We start from the raw sequence: 21789 nt of genomic DNA on the forward strand, positions 1-21789 counted from the left end.
CCCTACCCCAACTTTCAGCAGCTGTCAAAAATTCTCCTAGGGAAACTGAATTTCAGTCTTTGTGAGATGTGTTACTAGACACCTTTACAAACACATTGGTGAAGATTTTTTTTGGTAAGGAATTTATTCCAAGATTGGAAATCTTTCTGCTAATATCCCCTGACTATGAGGCATTTTATCATTTTAAATTCCACAAAATGTAATTTTACTTTTTGCAATTCATCCCACATCTAAATCCATACTCCAGCTGTACTTTGCTACACATTTTAATAAGTATTTCACTATAGGAAATACCTGATCCTAATGACAAGAAACACATCAGGAGAGAAAGAAGGAAATGATGATTTGAAAGGACAAAAACAATATAATGCTAAATATAATAAGACACAAAGAACGGTACTCTTACGATTGCAAATAGTGAGGAGAAGAACACACTCAGTCCTTTTTGTGTTTGTTGGACTGATGGTACAACATCATTCATGAAGACATTGGTGTCTGGAGTCTGTTGTTGCCAAAATGTGGACAAATAGAAGTACACTGTGGACTCCTCAGAAACTCCACAACGTTGCAGTGTCTCTCCACTGGTATCTTCACCACTGAATAAAAGGAAAAAAAGTATATAGTAGTAAAGTAGTAGTCTATTTATAAAATCACACAATCCGATATAACTAGTATATCCGGTATATCCGATATAACAACCATACACTATGGCAATGTAGTCTAATTTGTACATTTCTATATCCCTCCACAGATAAGTAAAAAAAGGTTAGGCAGCAGGCTATAAACTGTACAAACATCATAAGTTGCAGTATAAACAATAGTCAACTAGAATGGGACACTCTGCGTGGTGCAAATCTCCACCAGGCTGGGTGTCCTATACCCAAGGCTGTGTAAGTGATGGGCTCCAGCAATTACAGGTAAACAGAATTGAATATCAATATCAGGGCCCCTCAATATGTGATTCTAATTTGGGGTCGATTGAACTATACATTCATGATTTTTGCTATTCTTTTGTAAAATGGGCCCTACTGGAAACTTTGGAAGCTAATTATATCCAAACGGATGGAATAAAGAAAATTTGTATGATACATGTTCATGACATGATGACTGAAGACAAGAGGCATTGTGAAGGGATTTGTGTGCATTTTGGACAAAATCTGGAGTACCACTGTCTACTGAGTACCAATCTGGGAACCCATTGCCAAATGAAAAGGAAAAATCACACCCAGTGTGAAGTGGGCGGTGTGGTCATCACAGTGGTCATCACAGTGATGGAAGCTCACTTAAAAAAAATAGTGGTTTTGGGCGGAAGTCGACGTAGCACACGTGCGCAAGGAAACCGGGGTTTTGGTCTGCCTTCAGCCTTTCACTTCCGGTGGTGCGACTATGTTTTATTTCCCACTAACAATATTTCTACACGGAACACTAACACCACTTCTCCCAGAGAACATGGAACACTTTGGTTAAAAGCCCACTTGTTTCTATGATGAAAGAGCAAGTTAAAATGTGAATATCTTTCCGTGGTTTTGTCTGCTTCTAGCACGCCCACTTGTAGGCCAGTGCGTACGCGATATGACGAACCCCCCCGACAGATTCAAACGCAGAGCAGAATCTGTTCTTGAGAGATTAACTGAGTACTGACTCGTGTCTCAGAGAGGGATGTGACCTTATTTTTAACTCTATGGATGTGACTAGCTCAAAACCTTAGACGATTGATGAGGACATTATCAACAGAAGTTTCAAGCGTTTCTCTACCTGGCATGTTAGCAGAGTAAGATATTAGCTTAAAAAATACAATTGAAATCTGGCTTGAAAACCCAGCTGCTGATGATGTCATGTTGGCAGGTAAATTGTTGAGTAATCCTCAGCCCTTCTCTGAGACACAGAGTAGATAGTTATATGTAAACAATTTGACAAACATTTTTCATTCAGTTTTTCATATTCACAAACGCTATGGCTTCAGATAAACGTGAAATGAAAATAAATGAAAATAAAATAAATTATATAAATCTTTTATTGCAACCACGTTGTTTGTGCAGGTAGTCGGGGTCAACTTTCTTGTATAAGATATCCTTGTATAATTAAACTATTTTAATTGGGACATGTTTATAATTTTCATATTGCCATATTTTCTTTTAAATGTATATTTTTTCAGTTTTTACGAGTCTTTTTTGGGTAGTGTTATTTAATCACCTGTGTTTCCATTAGGTAATGTGTGTAGGCCTATTTATTTATTTTATCCATGCTTTATGGCAATGATTTTAAATTACCTGTAATGGAGAACATGAGCTGGGATTCCACTTTCATTTGCGAGTTTGAGTCTCAAGTTGTTGATCGTGTCACTTGCCAAGTCCACTTTGATCTCAAAGTTTCCCTATGAAGAAATGTGGTGAGTTAAGGGCTATTCACACCAAGCACGATAACTATAACTGTAACGATAATCATTTGAGCATCCACACCGATGAGCGATGATATGTTCTATAACCAGGAGACAAAGAGAGTGAGTGAGAGAGAGTGAAAATATGGGAAAGAAGACAGTGCTGATGATGTTCTATTTGTACCACAGTTAATGTGCTGCTCATGACCCACTGGCATCACACTGGGTTTGTCTTTTCTACCTTTCTGAGAGTAAAATTCATACACAAAAAGGACTACAGATTTGTTAGTATAAGTTGTTAAACAGTAACATTTTGATTAGTCACATCCCCATTAAAGGAGGAGTTCACCCAAAAAATGACTTATTTTCTATCAATTGCACACCCCATGAAGCCTTGATTTCATGGATTTATTTTTGTTTTTGTGGCATTCCTAAGACAATAATTTGATGACCGTGTGTATTTCCGGTAGGAGACACAAATAATCTACTTTGTGTCTCCTACCGGATACATTAGCCGGTAGGAGACGGGAATCAAATTATTAGCTTAGGAATGCGACAAAAACAAAAAAGAATCCATGGATTCAAGGCTTCATAGGGTGTGCAATTGATAGAAAATAAGTCATTTTTTGGGTGAACTCCTCCTTTAAATCATTCAGCTCACCCTCAGCATCACGTGGCATCGAACAGTATCTTCTCCTCCTTCAGGAGCTTCTTGTCTTTGCATTGCAGGGGATTGCTTTAGGTTATGCTTTGGTGTAAATATTACATACAATTCTGCTCCATTTTCAATGTGTCTGTCTTTTAAAGACCCTGTAGATTAGAAAAGTTAATTGAAAGAAATGAGCACATGATGTCACTTAAATACTTGTCAATTATATTGTCTATTCACAGCTTTGGCCACATATCATAATATAACCATATATGGGCATAAAAGGTACAAAGACTGACTGATACAGAGATCTCCACATGGGCATATTGGTCGGTATGGTGGTGCGACATTATAGTGTATAGTGAAGAAGACCGCCCAAACCTCTAGAGTCTTATCTACTGGATTAAACATGCCAGACTAGGCTACGGTATGATCCTTTTTTTTTAACGCACATTATAGCTCCCCTTGCCAAAGTTTTGGCAAAGGGAGCTATAGTGTGCAGCTCTACTTCACTTTGATATCAGTTCACTTTGGTACTTGCCTTCCAGAGGTCAGATGTGCCTGACTTATCTTTGATCCTTACAAAAACATATTAGCAATATTAAAGTTATTAAAATGTAAGGTCATGCAGTTCTTACATGTATTGAAGAAAGGATCATCAGTCAATGGCATTCCATTGACTGTGTATAGGCAGACACCTTTTGAATTCCCAACGTTTTCAAGGTGGAAGATCCTTAACATCAGATCTTCAACTGTATTTTGTGCAGGGTCCATATCTGGAGGAAATTAACCTCAGTATAACCACACTGACTTGAGGTCGTTTCCACAACAAATATCTGTAACATCAATCACTCACAGACATACAGTAATGATATTCTATATATATAGATATTATATATATATATATATATATATATATATATATATATATATATATATATATATATATACTTCAATAGTTGGTTAGGCTCAAGCTACTGTTTAAAAGATAGGCTTATGTAGATGCCATTTACTCACCCCTGATATATTTTGGTTCAGGACAATGGGGGTATCTGTACCGGATGCAAAATGACTCTTGGTTCTCCGGGGGTCTGAATTTTCCAATTTCGTCTCTCATTTTAAAAAAACGATTCTTCTCCACTTGGGTAAAGCCTGGAAATGTGTATTTAAAATGTAAAAGTCAATCATGTAAAAGCAGTTAGAGTTCCGGTTCTACTTTCTATCTGATATGTTCTTGTTTAACTAATAACACTTGTGTGGTGGGGTCAGGCGCGTATGGTGGGTTCTAACGTGGACCGGGCAAGATTGTTAATGACTCCCCCCTTCCCCCCGGCCCCCCACCCACTGCGTCGCGGGCATGTACGTGCGCCAAGCGCGTGCAATTTTTTTGCTTAATTAATTCATTAAATGACCATAAAACAACATTAACAACACTCTACCCATCCCTCAGTGTGTTCCATCCTCAAATGTTTTACTTAAGTAAAAGTATCAAGGGTTAGAAAACTTTTTTTTCACATTTGAAAACTTGAAATGGGACCTTCTGCATAATGAGTAGCCTACTTTTACTTTTGGTACTTTAAATCCATTTTGATACCAATACTTTTCTACTTTTACTCAAGTACATTTTGAATACCTTACTTTTACTTGTAACAGAGTATTTTTACATCGCAGAATTGATACTTTTGTTTAAGTAAAAAATTTGAGTACTTTTTCCACCACTGGTATTCAGTGCATGCAGTGACTGTTAGTGCACACAGTACGAGGGAGTCCAGGGACACAGCATAGCGACCCTTCATTTCAATAAGGGCAGACGGCAGAGCCAAAACCTGCAGAACATGTTTAGCACAGCCACAGCTGAGATCATGACTTGTTTATTAGAGGCAATTAGCATGTCTGGCTGGGGCCGCTTGACAATGGGAACGGTGGGGTGGGCGGAGGCTGCGGAGCTACTGCGCCGGTAGAGGAAAAAAAAGACGATTTTTTTTATTTTTAATATATATATATATATATATATATATATATATATATATATATATATATATATATATATATATATATATATATATATATATATATAATAAAATAGGGGAGCAGAGTTTTCCAGACCGGGCCATGGCCACATTGGCCTCTATGACGGTACGCCCTTGGGTGGGGTTGGTAGTGGGCTAGCCTCGGAATCCCAGGCTTTTTTTTTTGAGTAGTGGGCTAGCCCTGGTTCAGAGCGTTAGTGAGTTCCCTCTAACGCCCTGGAAGACCCAGGGCTCTGCGCTTGTACAAGGAATTCCAGTGCCCTGCGAGGGCTCAAGAGTAGTGAAAATAAACAAAAGCATTTCGCTACACACCGAAGCAAAGGCTGTTTTGTGTTGTTGAAAGTCTATTCTCGGAGGTGGGAAGCCTCTCAGCACCCCACCTACTCTGTAAAATACACTTTTTGGGCAGAAAATAAAATATGTCAGCGAGACGGAAATTATTTTTATTTACTCCACAGTGCCCTCTACAGATTTTGGTTAATGGTAAGTTCAAAGCCTCCAGATCTGTAGAGGGCGCAGTGGAGTAAATAAAAATAATTTCCGTCTCGGGGACATATTTTATTTTCTGCCCAAAAAGTGTATTTTACAGAGTAGGTGGGGTGCTGAGAGGCTTCCCACCTCCGAGAATAGACTTTCAACAACACAAAACAGCCTTTGTTTCGGTGAGTAGCGAAATGGTTTTGTTTATTTTCACTACTCTTGATCCCTCGCAGGGCACTGGAATTCCTTGTACAAGCGCAGAGCCCTGGGTCTTCCAGGGCGTTAGAGGGAAGTCACTAACGCTCTGAACCAAGGCTAGTAGTGGGCGTAGGCATGTAGCCTAATCCTGTAGAAGTGACATGGTTCAACTTCTCACATAAAAGTTAAAACTGCAGTTGAGATTGTTAATTGCCACTGGGTGCAGTAATAAACTTGTTTTGGAATGGATAACGGTCAAGTGGGCACCTATAAACCTTGATTTAATTTACTCATTATTATGTACAATTTCACATGCATTTGTAGGCCATTTATATCTTACCCATGTTGTTTAAATCTTCATCTGTTACACTATCAATGAAATCTCTTTCATCTTTCACACCAAACTGAATGAATTGGTTGTAATAAGACTCCAGTCTGTGATTTTCAAGTAGGTTGTATATTATAGTAGCAGAAGAAGCCATCTGAAAAAAGGGAAATAATTCTGTTATCTTTGTGTGGCTGCCAGAGGGGGGCGGCTTGCATAAACAATAACCTTTATCACCGTTAACATTACAGTGAGTGTCATATAGCAACAGAAATGTACATGCATAATTTTACAAAAAGACAATGTAATCAAGAAACTCACCTCATCGTTGTGCTCACAAAGGGTAAATGTGATTTCCCTGAAGCTCTCGTTTAAAAGAGAAAGATACTGGGTGGAGCTGAACTACAAGAATTCCATGAAAATGAAACTTAAGTTAACTTTATGTTGAGAGGGGTAATGTCCAAGAGTGAGCCTACTGTATCCGCAAGGAAGAATATTATGATTTGTTGTTTGTTTTTATGTTGTGATAAATAAACAATTTTCCAAGCAGATTTTCCTCAACTTTCATCTGTCCAGGAACAATCTCTTTCTAGATTTGCCATTTATACCCATTGGCTATTGAAGGTGGTGTGTGCGTGTGTGTGTGTGTGTGTGTGTGTGTTTGTGTGTGTGTGTGTGTGTGTGTGTGCGCGCGTGCGTGCGCGTGTGTGCGTGTGAGGAGCAAAAACTGAGTGGGCCAGATCTACGCATTGTGAAATGATATGATGAAATGATGTTTATCCCCTGTCTAACATGCTGAAAATGCCAAATAAACACAAAGGTTTAAAAAAAAAAAAGAGTTTAGGCATTGTGAGCTTTATAGATCGACTATTCTCAAATGGGCGATGTTTTGTATTAATATACTTATTTACAAAGTAAGTTGTCCAATAATTGTAGTGGAGTAAAAGTATAATATTTGCCTTCGAGATGTAGAAGTACTCAAATTTGGAAATACTCCAGTAAAGTGAAAAATACGGTACCTCAACATTTTACTTAAGTACTAATACTTTAAGTTAATGTACTAGTTACTTTCCACCACTGGTAAAATTGGTTTAAAATGTCACAAGACAAAACACGGGGATTAAAGCCTGGTGACGCGTCGCGAGGTTACCCGTCTCGATGGGCGGATATAATATGATAACCGGATATATCATAATTATATTTTATAATCATACATTTTAATTATAATTATATAATGATATAATTATAATTTTAATTATTTTAACTCTATTATAACTCTATATGATGGGCGGTCCCAGATCCCCCCAGACTAGACGCACGTACACGTGTTGCCATGTCGGCTTATTATAAGGGACTTTGGGCTTATTTTTCTGTAAAGTTGCTTGTAAAAATTGGTAGTTGCAGTTTTTGGGGCTTATTTCTCAAGTTTACTTGCTTATGGCTTGCTTCCATTAAAAATAATAATATTTCAACCAGTGGTTCTCAAATATTTTCATGAAAATGTTTTGTGCCCACTACTGCCCAGGGAGCATTTGTGTCGTTATTATAATATTTCAAAAATAAAAAATCCAAATATTCCAAGCTTGTAGATCGGCTATTTTCAAATAGCCGATGCATAGGTTTAAACTATTATAGCATGGATTATGTGGTATATCCAGGACTAAAAGTAGTTATTACACATGAGAATATTACTACCAGGTTATTTTGTTATAACACATTGGTTTAATAATAAGCAACTAGGTTAAAGAAATTGATGTCTCACTCAAAGTCCACTGTGCCCGCAAAAAGTGACTGAGTTTGCTTTGACTGAACTACTTTGATAAGGAGAACAGAGGGTGGTCACCAATGTAAATAGCATAAATCATGAGTTCCTCTCTTCTACTGATTCCCCAGACAAGCAAGACAGTTGCTGAAAGCCAAAAAGCAAGTTTGTAAGGAAATAGATAAGATAAGTAAGATAAAATAGAGTTGAGTTGCAGTAATTTTCCCTGACTGTGAAAAACCAAAGGTCACCAGGCTTAAGCATTTAGCTAATGTAAATTAGCTAATATAAATGAGTCTAATTATTAGGTTGCAACTTTTTCTAAAGTAGACTATAGGATGAGAAATAGTAAAATGTAAGATCCTTTAAAAAACTGTAAAATAGGTAAAAAAAAAGACTTTAGGTGGAAATATAATAGTATCTTGGGTTAAATATGATCACTCACTGCCTATGAATTGAATACCAAGGCCCTCATTGGAAACAAGTCCGCAAGGACTTTTATGAACGGACCTGTTAGACAAAGTATTTTAAATGTAACTGTGCTGTTTTACATTTTTTGCCTAATAAAATATTCAATCAATTCAATCAATCAAAATTTAGTTTGTTTAGAGTTACAGAGAATGGTCAAATGTTTAACTGGATGAAGAAACTCCTGCATATTATGTCATTTTAAAGGACATGGCATGTTTTACATAAATTATGAGCCATTTCATATGAGAAAACAAATTTCACTCTGATTTGTCATACACAAATAAAACATAATGAATGCACAGTACATTTTTAGACAATACATAATGTAAATATCTTGGTCAGACATGCAGAGTGTTAGATCTAAAGCTGAACTTTGACACCATAAAAGTAAATCATAAATAAACAAGGTACTTGGTTCAGTGGTTCTATAGAGTGAGGGGTACCCCTTGAGTAAAAATCGCTACACAGGTGATTACAATTGTGGTTGAATTCAAAATGATTGTATTATCCTTTAGTCTAAGTTTACAATTATTTATGAGTCTATTAAACAATCAGAATTAATTATCATATACAAAAGTGATACAACACCAGATATATAACATCGGAGCTCCGAGATACACCCCTCTCGAGCTGATCGAGAAGTTTGTAATGGAGTAATATCTCTTCTGACAAGCCCTTAAATCTACATGCTAGATTATTATAAAACATTAAAAAATCATCAACAGGAGACAGGAGTCGCTGTTGGTCCATCCATCGGAGCGGGGCAAAATGGTCTCCTCCCTGTGTGTTGACTCTCACGTCTGCCATGGGCTACGAGATGCAAATTAACTATAACCCATTAAGTTACAACACACGTATTTGGAAGTTGGTCTCCACTAACTTCCAAATCCATTAGATTTCGCACCGTCTGCATCAGGGTTTTCACCTGCCGTATATCTGAGCTTTTGTTCTCAAACACATGGACCCTGCTATCACACTGCTTAATTATATTCCTCAGATGAGGTTCGGAGCCAATCACAAATTGCTCAAGGGTCATGTTTGCCTGTTTTAGGTTTTCCCCACGAGTAAATAGAATGATAGTTTTCTCATGAATTTTCGGATCAAAAAGTTCTCCCAGGTTTTTCAGTAGGCCTATGTCTCTCTCAACATCTGTGAATCTGCCCACCTGCATCACCAGTAAATACACACAAGATCCTGACTGACAGAGCTCTTTCATCACATCTTTGTTTTCCTGTGTTAACATGTTGTCTTCAAAGAAGTCTGGTGTATCAACTACAGTAACATGTGTACCACTGATACAAGTTTCTTTCATCTGACACTCTGTAGTAGTACCCAAATATGGAGGAAACTTTGATGCACTCTACAGAACATGCAAACAATTATTTCTTGCCATGTTTAAACACATTGCATATTGATCACACAAATGTTAGTCATAACATTTAAAGAAGTAATCGAAAGAATATGTAAATGTAATGTGACATTTATCAATTAAATAACCATCAAATAAAATTATCTTGGGTAATGCCAGTTTTGCATGCCAATACCAATGTTGATACCAATGTTGAAATCAATAAAGCTTAAAGAACGTATAACCATTATCTTGACAATTTTAACATAACTACAACAAGAATCATGAACTGGTGATCAAATTATCTTAAGAAATATTGCTGCATTAATTACAGGAATTTTTTTATCAGTCACCTTTATAGGACAATTCTGGGGCACAACGTTATTCGTTTTATTTTCAAGGAAGCCATTGGATTCCTGAAAATCAATTTGCAGTGAGACTTCAAACCTGCTTGAGATAAATATCCGAACACACTAAATGTCAAGGCATGTTTTAAAGGTAGGGCATGATTTTCTTTGGTTAAAATAATTGTTAAATATCTCTATATTCTGATAGTACTCAATGCTGGATTCTCTTGATTAAACAGAACATGCATTTTCAGGTCAGGATACCAATTTGATCCAATCAGGACAGAGAACGCAGTCAGGATACAGATTGAACCAGTGAAATTGGAAGTGATGACACAAATAAATGAGCAGACAAAATTGGAACTTGGAAAACTATGAAAAATAGGTAGCCTACTCTCTCCTGATTGGCTGAAATGTTGTCACATAACTGAACATTTATTTTCTGTTTATTGAAGAGCTGGAGAGACCCCTGTTACTGAACAAACACCCTATAGCAATGATTACTTTTAAATTTTTAACAAAACAAAAAAAATGTTTTCACCAAAAAATATCACTTACCCTACCTTTAAGTTATATAAGTGTTTAATTTTAATGCAATTTTAAGTGCAGATTGATTTGAAAAGTCAAAGCCAAAAATAGTCCCGGGATAATTAGATTTACAAACAAAATTCAAACATGCATGACCTACTAACCGTGCAATGATTGTTTGTGTGCAGCTCAGCACATTTACAATTTCAATGCAAAAGGCAGTTAAATATAAAGTAAAGTTTCACACAGGTTTACTTCAGATATGATGAAAAAGAACCCCAACTGAAAATTAAGAGGGGGAAAAAAAGTAATGCTGTAATATGCCACAACTTTATTGTAATTACTTTGAAATAGCAATCCCTCACATTACTCGTGATTTTTTCAGTATTCTCCTTGGCTGTTTGATCGTACCGATCACGGCTGGTCAAGAAGTCCTCCGCCAAAATGCTTCCAAAGGGAAAGAAAGACACAATAATTTTAAATCCATTAATAATAGTTTTATACATATATAATATATTTTAAAAAACATGCATTTCCTTAAAATAAGGCCACTTTTAAATTGCCTTTTTATGCCTTATGCAATTGCAAAGCACTGTCAATTTACTTGTGTATGAAATATGCTATACAAATAAACATGCCTTGCCAAATTGTACAGGTCAAAACATTTTGAGGTGAAAAGTACCTAAAATAAATGTGGCTTAAAGGAACATCCATTGGTCCTGATTACATTTTGTTTGAAATCAAAGCGTTAATAACAACCTGTCCAGTGGGTCTTCAGGCTCAGGGACGATGAGCAGTCCATATATGGCATCCAGGATTTCTCTCATGGTGATTTGGGCGTTGTAGTTACGGTCAAATATATTGTGGCAGATGCGGCCCACGCTGTTGATGTTGCAGTGATGTATCTTTGCTTATGTTAAGAAAAGATTATTAGAATTGTTTCGAGTTCGGTTACATCGTTTTCAAAATTGTAAGCTTTTATCATTATGCTATCAACTTTAACAAAATCAAACTAATATGCATTACTTCACTTTCAATATAATATCATCGTGCGTTCATGTCTGTGTGGAATGAGGATACACGTGTGACGAAGCGGACAAGAGGAGGTTTCACTGGATAGTCAGGACCAAACTGGCAGTAGAGCTCAAAGACTCCATTCTCATACGGTGTGTCAGGAGGACCTTCCATGGCGATCTTCCAGAAGGCTGAAAAGGTTATAAGGAACATTCAGGGTTGACTGCTGAATATTTAATTTCACTTCAGATCACTTATGGGGTGCTAGAACTATTCAGAGCACACAGAACTCTTATAAATATTTCAGTCAGATAACTCACAAATAGAATGAACCAATATTTTATTATAGAATGTGACAATATAATATTTCATCTTGGCGTTCAGGCTCCGCTACATTTTTCTCCCTGCTCAGCACAATTAGACAACAAGACAGATATACAACTAGAAAAAGTGCTCCTCGGAGCACAGGTCTCCGCCAGGTCAGGTAAGTTATTGTGGCCTCCTGGTGGCGCTATAATAGGCCAATGTGAAAAGGGTGGCATTTCTTCCTCGGCCTAGTGGGAATGTGCGTGCAAATTTTCACGGAAATCGCACGCCGCGTTCATGATTTCAGACATTTTGTTCAAAACGGACCAATCCTGCAAACTTTGGAAGTCAACCTTAGCCAATCAGGATGGAATATGAAATATCGGAAAGATGCGTCTTGATCACATGACTATAGAGATACTGTGTACCGATTTGTGTGATGTTTGGATAAAATCTGAAGGATTAATATCCAAAAATGTATTTGACATAAGTCGGCCTCCTGGTGGCGCTGTAAAAAGCAGATGTGAAAAATGCAGTGCAGATGTTTTTCCTTGGCCTCTAGGGAGATCGGTGCAGTTATAGTTAAAAATGCAAATCGGCCTGTTATAGCGCCACCATGAGGTGAAAAGTTTTAAGTGCCATTTCTTCCTCGGCCTAGTGGGAATGTGTGCGTGCAATTTTATGCAAATGGCAAGCTGCGTTCATGATTTGAGGCAGTTTGTTCAAAACGGACCAATCCTGCAAACTTTGGATGGTAACCTTAGCCAATGAGGATGGAATATGGGAAATCGGACAGATCAGGGTTGATCACATGACTATAGAGATACTGTGTACCGATTTGCATGAGGTTTGGTTAAAAACTGTAGGAGTAATGGGAAAAAAATGGGTTTTGCACAAATCGGCCTCCTGGTGGCGCTATAACAGGCCCATGTGAAAAATTTGAGGCAGAGGTTCTGAATTGGCATCCAGGGAGTGTGTGTGCACAGTTTCGCAGCGACCGGGCCAGCGGTGCCGGAGATTTGGTGGTAACACACAGACAGGACACACGGACGGACGGACGGACACACGGACACACGGACGGACGGACGGACAGGGGCGAAAACATACTCTCTCGCCATGCCTTTCGGCCTGGCGGAGACAATAACAACCCTCCATGGGGAACAGAACTAATAGCAGTCCACTGGTAATGCTGGGGTGGCAGTGGGAGCAAACAAGAGCTCAACAATAAACCAGGGACACATACGCAGAAGGAACACAGACTTGAAGAGCTTAAATAACTCACCCAATTGATCAGCTGATTGCCACGTCAGCGTATGCCGTATGGGTCTTGCATAATACAGTATACACCCACATAGTAATGCGGTGTGTAACATCGTATTACGAGTGTTTTTATCCTGAACTAGTCTCGCAAAAAAGCAGTGTTTGTGTTGGGGTCCTTCCAACTTGTCTGCACCTGGGTACTGTACTATAATAGTTAATCATGCCAGTTGGTGCTTGGGGTCAGTGTTCAAAACAAGGTGATTTCTCTCAATTAATGAGGAGTGGCATATCAACCACAGGTCCTTTTCCTGGATAACCAAGTTCCTCATTCTGTGTAAAACTCATATAAAGTTACCAAACTTACATGACAGAATATTGTGGCCACTTACTGAAGTCTGACTCTGATGGAAATATGGAGAAAAAGGGATGTGGGTCACAATGCAGACTCTTCAACTCCTCCAGGATACGTTTGTCCTTCTCCATGAAACGCCCAATCTTACACTCCCGAATCTTCTTTTTCAGAGCACTACATGAAAAATAAGTTGTGGTTGAGGTAGGTGGAGGAGACTTGTTTGAGGGAATGAGGAAGAAAACATATTTTTTTCTAAATTCAATATTTGCCTAAATGTAATTTATATGTAGATCAATTATTTATTCCACTATTTACTTCTCTGTCATTGTCACTTTGTTGTCCAACTCCTTTGGCAGAGAAGCTTCTGGGAATTCATCATACCCAAGACTGGCAAAGACGTTTGTCAAAACACTCTGTAAATGATAATCAATAGCATCATTAGAATGTGATCAATCTGGGAACCTATAGTAAAAAAAAAAAGAGGAAAAAACAGCACCCTCTGCTGTTTTTTACCTTTGAATTTAGCGCAGCTCTGAATCTGTTCTTGAGAGATTAGAATGTGATAAGCCACCATGTTCATTGTTCAATGATTTAGCTGACAAATTACTGGAACATTTTCACAAAATTATGTTGTCAACATAATGTTCCAAATCCAATCTGAAATGTAATAGTCAATTCATAGACTTGGAACAAGTTATTAGTGAATCATAGATAGCCAGTGCCATGTAGTGTTACATGATCTTTTTAATGGTTACAGGTTACCCAATCCTGGCATGTCTCTATATTGAGATTGATTGCCCCCGCCACCACACCCCCAACCCTGTGTAGAGTAACAAACTTCAGTGAGGGTAGATGGATCGAGTTTGTCTTTGGGTTTCCTCATCTCCAGAGAAAGAACTGTCTCAATCTCAAAAAGCTTCAGGCCATCGATGCTCGTCTTTGGTTTGAAACAGCAACCACCTAAAACCCATACATTCAGATGTGAGATAAGCTCAAATAGGCTCAAGTAGTTATACATAGATAGGCCTACAAGTGTTAAAACCGCATGAATACTCAGTACCTGTTGCATTGCTAATTCCATGCAGCATGTTATTCTCCACGTCTCCAAGAAGGATTGCATCCACAATGATGTTAGCGTTTATCAGCTTGGCAGCAACATCAACTGGCTTTGTCTCTGATCTATGGGCAGATGAGCACGTAATGTAATTCCCACATCCCAGTATAAACATATCACAGGCAACATTGCAATTTTTCTCAATACTATAACTAACATGCCATGACAGTAAATTTACCCAAGATCATTTCCATCTGTAAGACACATGATGCGAAGGCTGCAATCTCTGAACTTCATCTTGACTTTTTCCAACTCAGACACTCCATGTTGTAGAGCATCGTAGAGTTTGGTTGATCCATATGCTTGAAGACTGTGAATGTATCCCACAAATGTTTTAGCAACTTTTGATTTTTCTCCCACTTGAATCATTGCTGATTCCACCTGAGTACTGCAGTTGAATACAGGTCCAGTGGGCACCTAAACCTTCTGGGTACCTCATAAATCCCAAAACACAGAGGGAACCTGGTATTCCTGGGCACCAAAACCAACTGGTCGCAGGGAATACTTTGTGCGTGAAGTCTTAAACATTTAAGCTTATGTTATACGCATCCTTAAAATAGACGACTATGAGTGACATGACATCAAATAATGCGATCATACATAGCATAGGCTCAATGAACTTGAAGCAAATAACCCACACAAATCATACATGTAGGTTAAATCATTCCATCATAAAAACACAATAAAGTCCAGGATTTTTTTCCATTCGGTCCTCTCACAAACAAACAAGTCTTTTAGTACTTTTGCACATGTAATTCAGTCAGACAATCAATTAGGTGGCCTATTTGGTGGCTACACTGTACATTGATGTTGTGACATGTTTACCAATTTGCTTTTCTTAGCTCATTGACAAAGTGGCCACTTTTATTCTTTGATTCTTCCCTAACCCTAAAATGTGCCAATTTCAATTTCTGTTAAATATATAATATATAAATAATTCTCTGTAATATTTATGAACTTATGAAAGGTGCCCAGTGTTCCACAATACTCGGCCCCTCCGGTGCCCACTGTTCTCACCAAAAGTAGCCCAATGTTTCAGATTACTCGGCCCAGATATGCCCAGTATTCAGAGAAAGAAAATTGGCCACAAATACCAGGTGCCCACTGTTCCGGTTACCCTGCAGGCCCTGTCACTACCTACCCCAACTGTTGACCTTGGTTGGTGTAGACAACCACATGCCTCCTCCGATATACAGTACATGGAATCACCAGCCACTAATTTTTACCTGACAGTGAAGAGTTTCACCGTAATAGTACTGTATAATAGGTTCATGATACCTTATCCAATTTCTCTCCCCGCAAACTAACCAGTAAGTACTTCTCAAGGTAACAATCCCCTAGTCTGGGAGACTTCGCCTCTGAGCCTGGACAGCAGGGGCGCGGCCACTGCGTTCTGATTCAAATCAACAGCCATTGAAGAAAGGGGGGCGGGATCCACATGCAGTGGGTGTTGCATGTAAATAGGAGTGACGGGAAGCAATGTCTCCTTGAGAAATTGCGGCCGCCATTGTTGTGTACTGCTGTTTGCCTCTCGTCGGACTGTTTAGACGAGTTGCACAGCTCTCAGACCAGTAAGAGGCGTGTCCGCTCAGATTCTGAGCGTAAGTTACATCCCGTCCAGAAATACCAGGGCTCTGGCCCAGAAGTTTCCTCGCCCCTCCCGTTTGTATGCGAGAGCTGGCGAAAACTTCTGGGAACTCAGATTAACAATCCCCTGACAGAAATTCCCCATTATATTTACAGTACAATTAATTTCATGTGAAATACAATACTAGTGCTGTCAGGCAGCCTACAATATTACACCATACTGTTTTATGATGTTGTAGTATGTGCCTTAATCTTGAATCTTCTTTTTTTTTGCAGAGAAGAATACTTCTCAGGATGTGCCATGATAAGGCTGATATTGCATGTTTATGAAGAAAATATACATATGAAGTCAGTAATACGAGTAGCACATAATGTAAATTACCTTGAATTTTTCCAGATTTTCTGTAAATGTGTGGAGGGTTTTCACTTCTGAGTCAAACTTCACAAGGCCTATTACATGATGAAAATCATAAGCCATGGTCCGTGTGGCAAAGTTATCAAACAGCACTTTTACTGCATCGATCTTCTTGATGTCCACACTTCCATAGCATTTCCCATTCATAGAGGAGCTTGCATCCACAAGTACCTAATAAAATTTGATGAAAGAACATGGACATATACCAATGAAGTATCTTTTTTATTATGAGGATAAATGTGAAGATAATAATTAATAACTAAAACTTGTATTGTAAATTTAGCAATTCGTAGCCATGTGATTCCCACATCCCCATAAAAACATATCACAGGCAACATTGCAATTTTAATCAATACTGACAATCCTGTCACTACAATGACTCAAACAAAATGTCAAAGATCAATCAATGGTTATGCATAGGTGGATGAGCGGAGCTGATTTTCTTTTTCTATATGACCCCAACCCAAGTCTTAGTTTGAAGAAATTAATCAGCAAAAGATGGATATCGTAAACATTACCAGAATTGCCTCTTTTGGAGTCCTGCTTGTGACAAATGTATGGTTCCCTCTGCTATCTCCAGTTCTTTGTATAAAAAAAATGAAAACATGGTTAAGTAGAGAGGAGCATGCACTCAGTGGAGGACAATTCTCCACGAGGACAATCATCTATGACATATACACAACATACAGTATGACTCCATAGTTGGACAAGGTTTCAGCCTGATTTGACCGCCATTACAAAATTACAGTTAAATATTTCAGTGTACAGTATGTGCTCTGTGGAGCACACCTGCTAACAGGTAATGTGGCCAGTCTAGGATCTAGGATCTAGGATACTCGTACAACGTCAGTCTTCTCCATATTTGGGCACAATTTCCTGTATGAAATTAATGTTCTAAAGAGCACACACACACACACACACACACACAGTGTTGTGGGTGACATGGTGTGTCATTTACGACCCAACATGGAATCGTTGCCACCCACAACTAGCTATGTGTGCTAATAACACAACCTGGATTCGAGCATTGCACATGTCAATTTGCATGCTTGTGCTATGGAGATGATATCTAAAGCGCCCTCCTGCTCATAAAACGCTGTTTGTGGACACAGGCCCAAAATGAGAGTCCTTTATATACTGTACAGTCCTGTACATTTGCAGGCAGCGTCTGTCTGTCCTCTGTCCAGCCATTCTCTTGTGGTGTGTGTGTGTGTGAGAGAGTATGCTAAGTCTAGCCAGCAGCTAGAGATCTCATACAGTAGCCTGCAGTGTTTACACTAAAACGCTAATTAACAGCTTACATTTTGGGAAAGTGAAAAACAGGCTTCCTCACTGTCTGCATATGCTAATTGTCAATGCCTGTGTGCAAGTTCAGGTCAATTGCTCAACCCACTAAGGAGAAAAATGCGGATTAGACAGACTGACGGACAGAGGTTTCCTTGACACACACACATGAAAACTACAAATACTGTTAATCTGAGAAGCAGACAAGTAAAAAATAAATACTTACTTAGCTGCCAGTACGTTGACATCCACAGTTTTGTATTTGCCACTTAGACAACTAAACACTTTGATCATCTCAGGGGATCCTTTGTCTTTACCCACATAAACGCCAAGTTCATCTACCAAGGAGGGAAAATGTATTCTTAAACAGTCCCTTATGGCTAACAATCATCTAAAAATCTACTTTATAGTCTTGATAGTTTAACTAAAATACATGAATAAAGTGTAATACAAATTTCCGTATATTATTGTATTTATAATATCATTATTGTATGATGATGACGGTACACTGTATTAATGCTCTCATGACATATGACCTCTTCATTTTAAAACAGTTACCTTCACTAAGTAGAACAAGTCGTGGCCCATCCAGTCCTACATTCTTCAAAAGTAGTGGTGGAGTCACCATCAGATGAGGGAACGGTTTTATTCCTTCTGCCATACTGCCAAAGGTCTTCTTAATGTCAATCTGAAAACTTGAATTCAACATCAATAGTTACTCGAAATGCTGCAGTAAGTACACTGATGCATCCTCTATGCAATACATTTTAAATATACAACTGAACTCTTGATATGTAGCCCACGTTTCCATGCAAAAAAACTGCACCAATAAACAGTACGGTTTAACAGCGGGCGAGTCTCCGGACGATCGCCGGGCGACATCGTCCAAAAGATAAATAAAATCCATCTTTTCAGATCAACATCGTCCCCCCGCCCACTTCGCCTCATCGCCAGTAGTTGCCGGCTCTCATAGACATATAATGCACTTCCGGAAAATACTATCCTGAATTGCCCGCTGTTAAAACGCACCATTAGTCATCTTGTCTCTTTATGTCATAGTGACATTGTCCTGCATCAGATCACGTGTCCCTATCCAAATCAGGTTCTCCAATAGCCTCTTCTGTAGTTTTTCTATGTTGTTTATTTTTGGCGTTAATGTTTATAGATGCGTTTTCTTTTTTGTCGTTTTCTTTTGGGGTGCTTTTATCAGGGTAGAAAATCAATTTCTCCTGGCTAAAGGCTGCCAAAGGATGTTTCACCTGAGAAGAAGTCACACCTGAGGGACCACTGCCAGCCTGTGGCTGCTAAAAAAGTATTTTTCTTCTAAGTGTTTTGCCCCTGAGAACTCAATTCCATTTGTAATGCCACTGTTACGAAATTGCACACACACATACTTTTGACCTGGCACATTGTCATGGTTAATCCAAAGATGATATGTTCTGATGAATGGAGGCAGACTGAGTAAAATCTTCTCAATGTCCGTTGCTCTGCTTAGGGATGTTTCTCTCAAGTTATCCTCACTGCAGTTTGGAAGTTTCTCTCTGTCTAAACACAAAATAGAAATGCACTGAAATGAAACTTTAATAGCATGATGGCTCATTTCACTCATCTGCTGTATGCATTTTATTTTCAAATTTGTATTATTATATGCTTACATTATGTTTCCATAAATGTTGTGGGTTGTTTTTTTAAGCTTTGTATGCAGATTGGCATTTCAAGAATGTTTTGGCATGTCTAGTCTTTATATCAAATATAGTAATGATGATCTATAATTCTACAGAACATTTTGCCATCCGTAAAAAGCCAGCAAATACAGGCTTTCTACATGGCATCATTCATTTTGAAACAATGTTAGCCATGTGTAAGAGTTGCATTTACCTTTGATTTTCTGGAGAACATATGATCTTTCAAAGACACCTGGTACTCCAGGTACTTTGACTGGGTCACTGAAACGTATGTCTTCATGTGATCTAAGACGTATTGGTGCGTAGTTCTCATGTTCTGAAGTTTCTTTCTGACAAAACAAGAGAGTAACGTTTTTACTTGGATTAAATTCACTGCTATGTTAGTGTGCTCAAAACAAATTAATAATCTATATTTCCAGACATGCCCGTTGTAAAATACAGTAATGAAATATACAAATCAGTCAGGCTAAAATAAACAAGAAAGGGGTGCTCAGTGGAGAGCAAATATCCTCCAAGAAGCATGTCCCAATAATGATAGTTTGACATAGTTAACGTCCAACTGCCTCTCCCCCTCTCTCCCTGTTTGTCCTGTGTGTGTGCGTGTGCGTGTGCTGTGTGCTGTGTGCTTGTGCGTGTGTGTGTGTGTGTGTGCAGTGCACACATGTGTTCACAGGCTTCACACTTAATATATACAGTATATTTCTTTTTGTATCAGACTCAGCAGCACTCTCAGGTATTTAAACCTTGACAGCAGCTCACCACAGGTGGAATCTCTGCTCTGAAATTCCCCTGTAACAACTCCAATATGCTGTATTGTAAACGTTACAAATATTCAACATGCAGCTACAATATAATTATCTAATTGACACATTTATTCTGGGAGAAAACTGTTTTGCTTTAACTTAATAGAAATACTGCTCAACATCAACAAACCTCTGCTTCAGAGATAAGATAGGCCCAGCAGTACGTTGAATTCTCAAAGACATCAAGGTCCTCAATGATCTTTTCACCTCTTCTTTCCCCCAATCTTGGCAAAAGTTCTCTAAAGAGTGTGTACAAGCCTTCAACGATGGCTATCTAAAAGGAAAAATAAAAAAATATTAAGACTTCTACCAACAAAAGTATTATGAATCATTGAACATTGCAAGATTGTACCATCTCATACAGTTTACCTCCTGAGTCCTAGAGACAACCTCATTCCTGCAGAGTAACTGGTGCAAACTCTGAGCCAGTGGGTTGCATCCAGTTAGTCTTCATATGTAAGCAATCACTTTCTTGAATCCTTCTCCTGAGTCTCTGCTTTTCTAAAATTAAAACACACACACACACACACACACACACACACACACACACACACACACACACACACACACACACACACACACACACACACACACACACACACACACACACACACACACACACACACACACGCAACCCCCCACACACACACCCCCGTCGTTCCTTGCAACACCGGTGCTTGTTTCTCGCACATGATTTGGCAACGCGCAAAACGAAAGCGAAACCTAACTGCCAGACCACAGACGACCAAGACACGGACCGAGACAGAGGTTACTCAAATTATAGTATGATGATGATGATGATGATGATGATAGTATGATAGTATGATATATATATATATAACGATAATGGTCTGTGGTGAAATCAGAAGAACAAAGCATGCTGAACAGACATGACATGCATGTTTGTGGTATTTTGACAGTTGATGGGTTTCATGTTAATTTTCACTAAATTTCTAAATTTCTACTTTGTGCAATTAGCCCACATCTAAATCCATACTCAAGCTTTACTTTTGCTTAAAAAAATGGATATCACTAGTTAGGACCTGATGTTGATGATGAGAAACACCTCAGCAGAGAAACAAGGAAATGATTTGAAAGGACAAACTATAGAGAACGGGCATAGGGAGGAGTCGAGGAGGAGCCTAGCTACCAGTGACGTATTTTCGGCGGCCATTTTATATAGGCTCGTATCAACAGCTGGCCGTATCAACAACAGCATTGACAGCTACTCACAACGTCTCCTGAACACACAGTCTGTGTAAAGTCTACAACACATACACACACAATGCGTGACAGAGACATACCATACAGAGAGAAGCTGAACGCGGATGCAAAGGCAGCTACCTGGAAACAATGTCATTACATCTGTGCCCCAGATCATGTAATGACAGTGAGCCCAGTCAGAGTCACAATCATTCATTTCATAGACTGGTTCACCTGAACCGAAAATAAAA

At 38.6% G+C, this 21789-nt stretch overlaps 2 protein-coding genes across 2 annotated transcripts; both read right to left on the bottom strand.

Annotated features, from left to right (window-relative positions):
• Window positions 1-1864: 1864 nt before the first annotated feature.
• On the bottom strand, window positions 1865-13871 carry LOC308093413 (uncharacterized protein; the record flags this gene model as incomplete). Its single annotated transcript, XM_080439748.1, has 7 exons — window positions 13763-13871; window positions 13485-13621; window positions 11596-11720; window positions 11275-11420; window positions 10881-10962; window positions 2562-2622; window positions 1865-1875 (listed from the first exon to the last, which is right to left on the bottom strand). Exons 1-7 carry the CDS (start codon window positions 13771-13773, stop codon window positions 1865-1867), a joined length of 573 nt encoding a protein of 190 aa, XP_080295874.1. The 5' UTR covers window positions 13774-13871.
• Window positions 13872-14198: 327 nt separating this feature from the next.
• LOC308093414 (uncharacterized protein) lies at window positions 14199-20586 on the bottom strand (the record flags this gene model as incomplete). Its single annotated transcript, XM_080439749.1, has 10 exons — window positions 20466-20586; window positions 19726-19861; window positions 19242-19392; window positions 18406-18542; window positions 18074-18185; window positions 17082-17145; window positions 16508-16734; window positions 14740-14871; window positions 14508-14626; window positions 14199-14407 (listed from the first exon to the last, which is right to left on the bottom strand). Exons 4-10 carry the CDS (start codon window positions 18506-18508, stop codon window positions 14199-14201), a joined length of 966 nt encoding a protein of 321 aa, XP_080295875.1. The 5' UTR covers window positions 18509-18542; window positions 19242-19392; window positions 19726-19861; window positions 20466-20586.
• Window positions 20587-21789: the final 1203 nt, after the last annotated feature.

Source organism: Gymnoscopelus braueri (assembly GCF_963280865.1).
Source record: "Gymnoscopelus braueri genome assembly, chromosome: 10".
Taxonomy (NCBI): Eukaryota; Metazoa; Chordata; class Actinopteri; order Myctophiformes; family Myctophidae; genus Gymnoscopelus; species Gymnoscopelus braueri.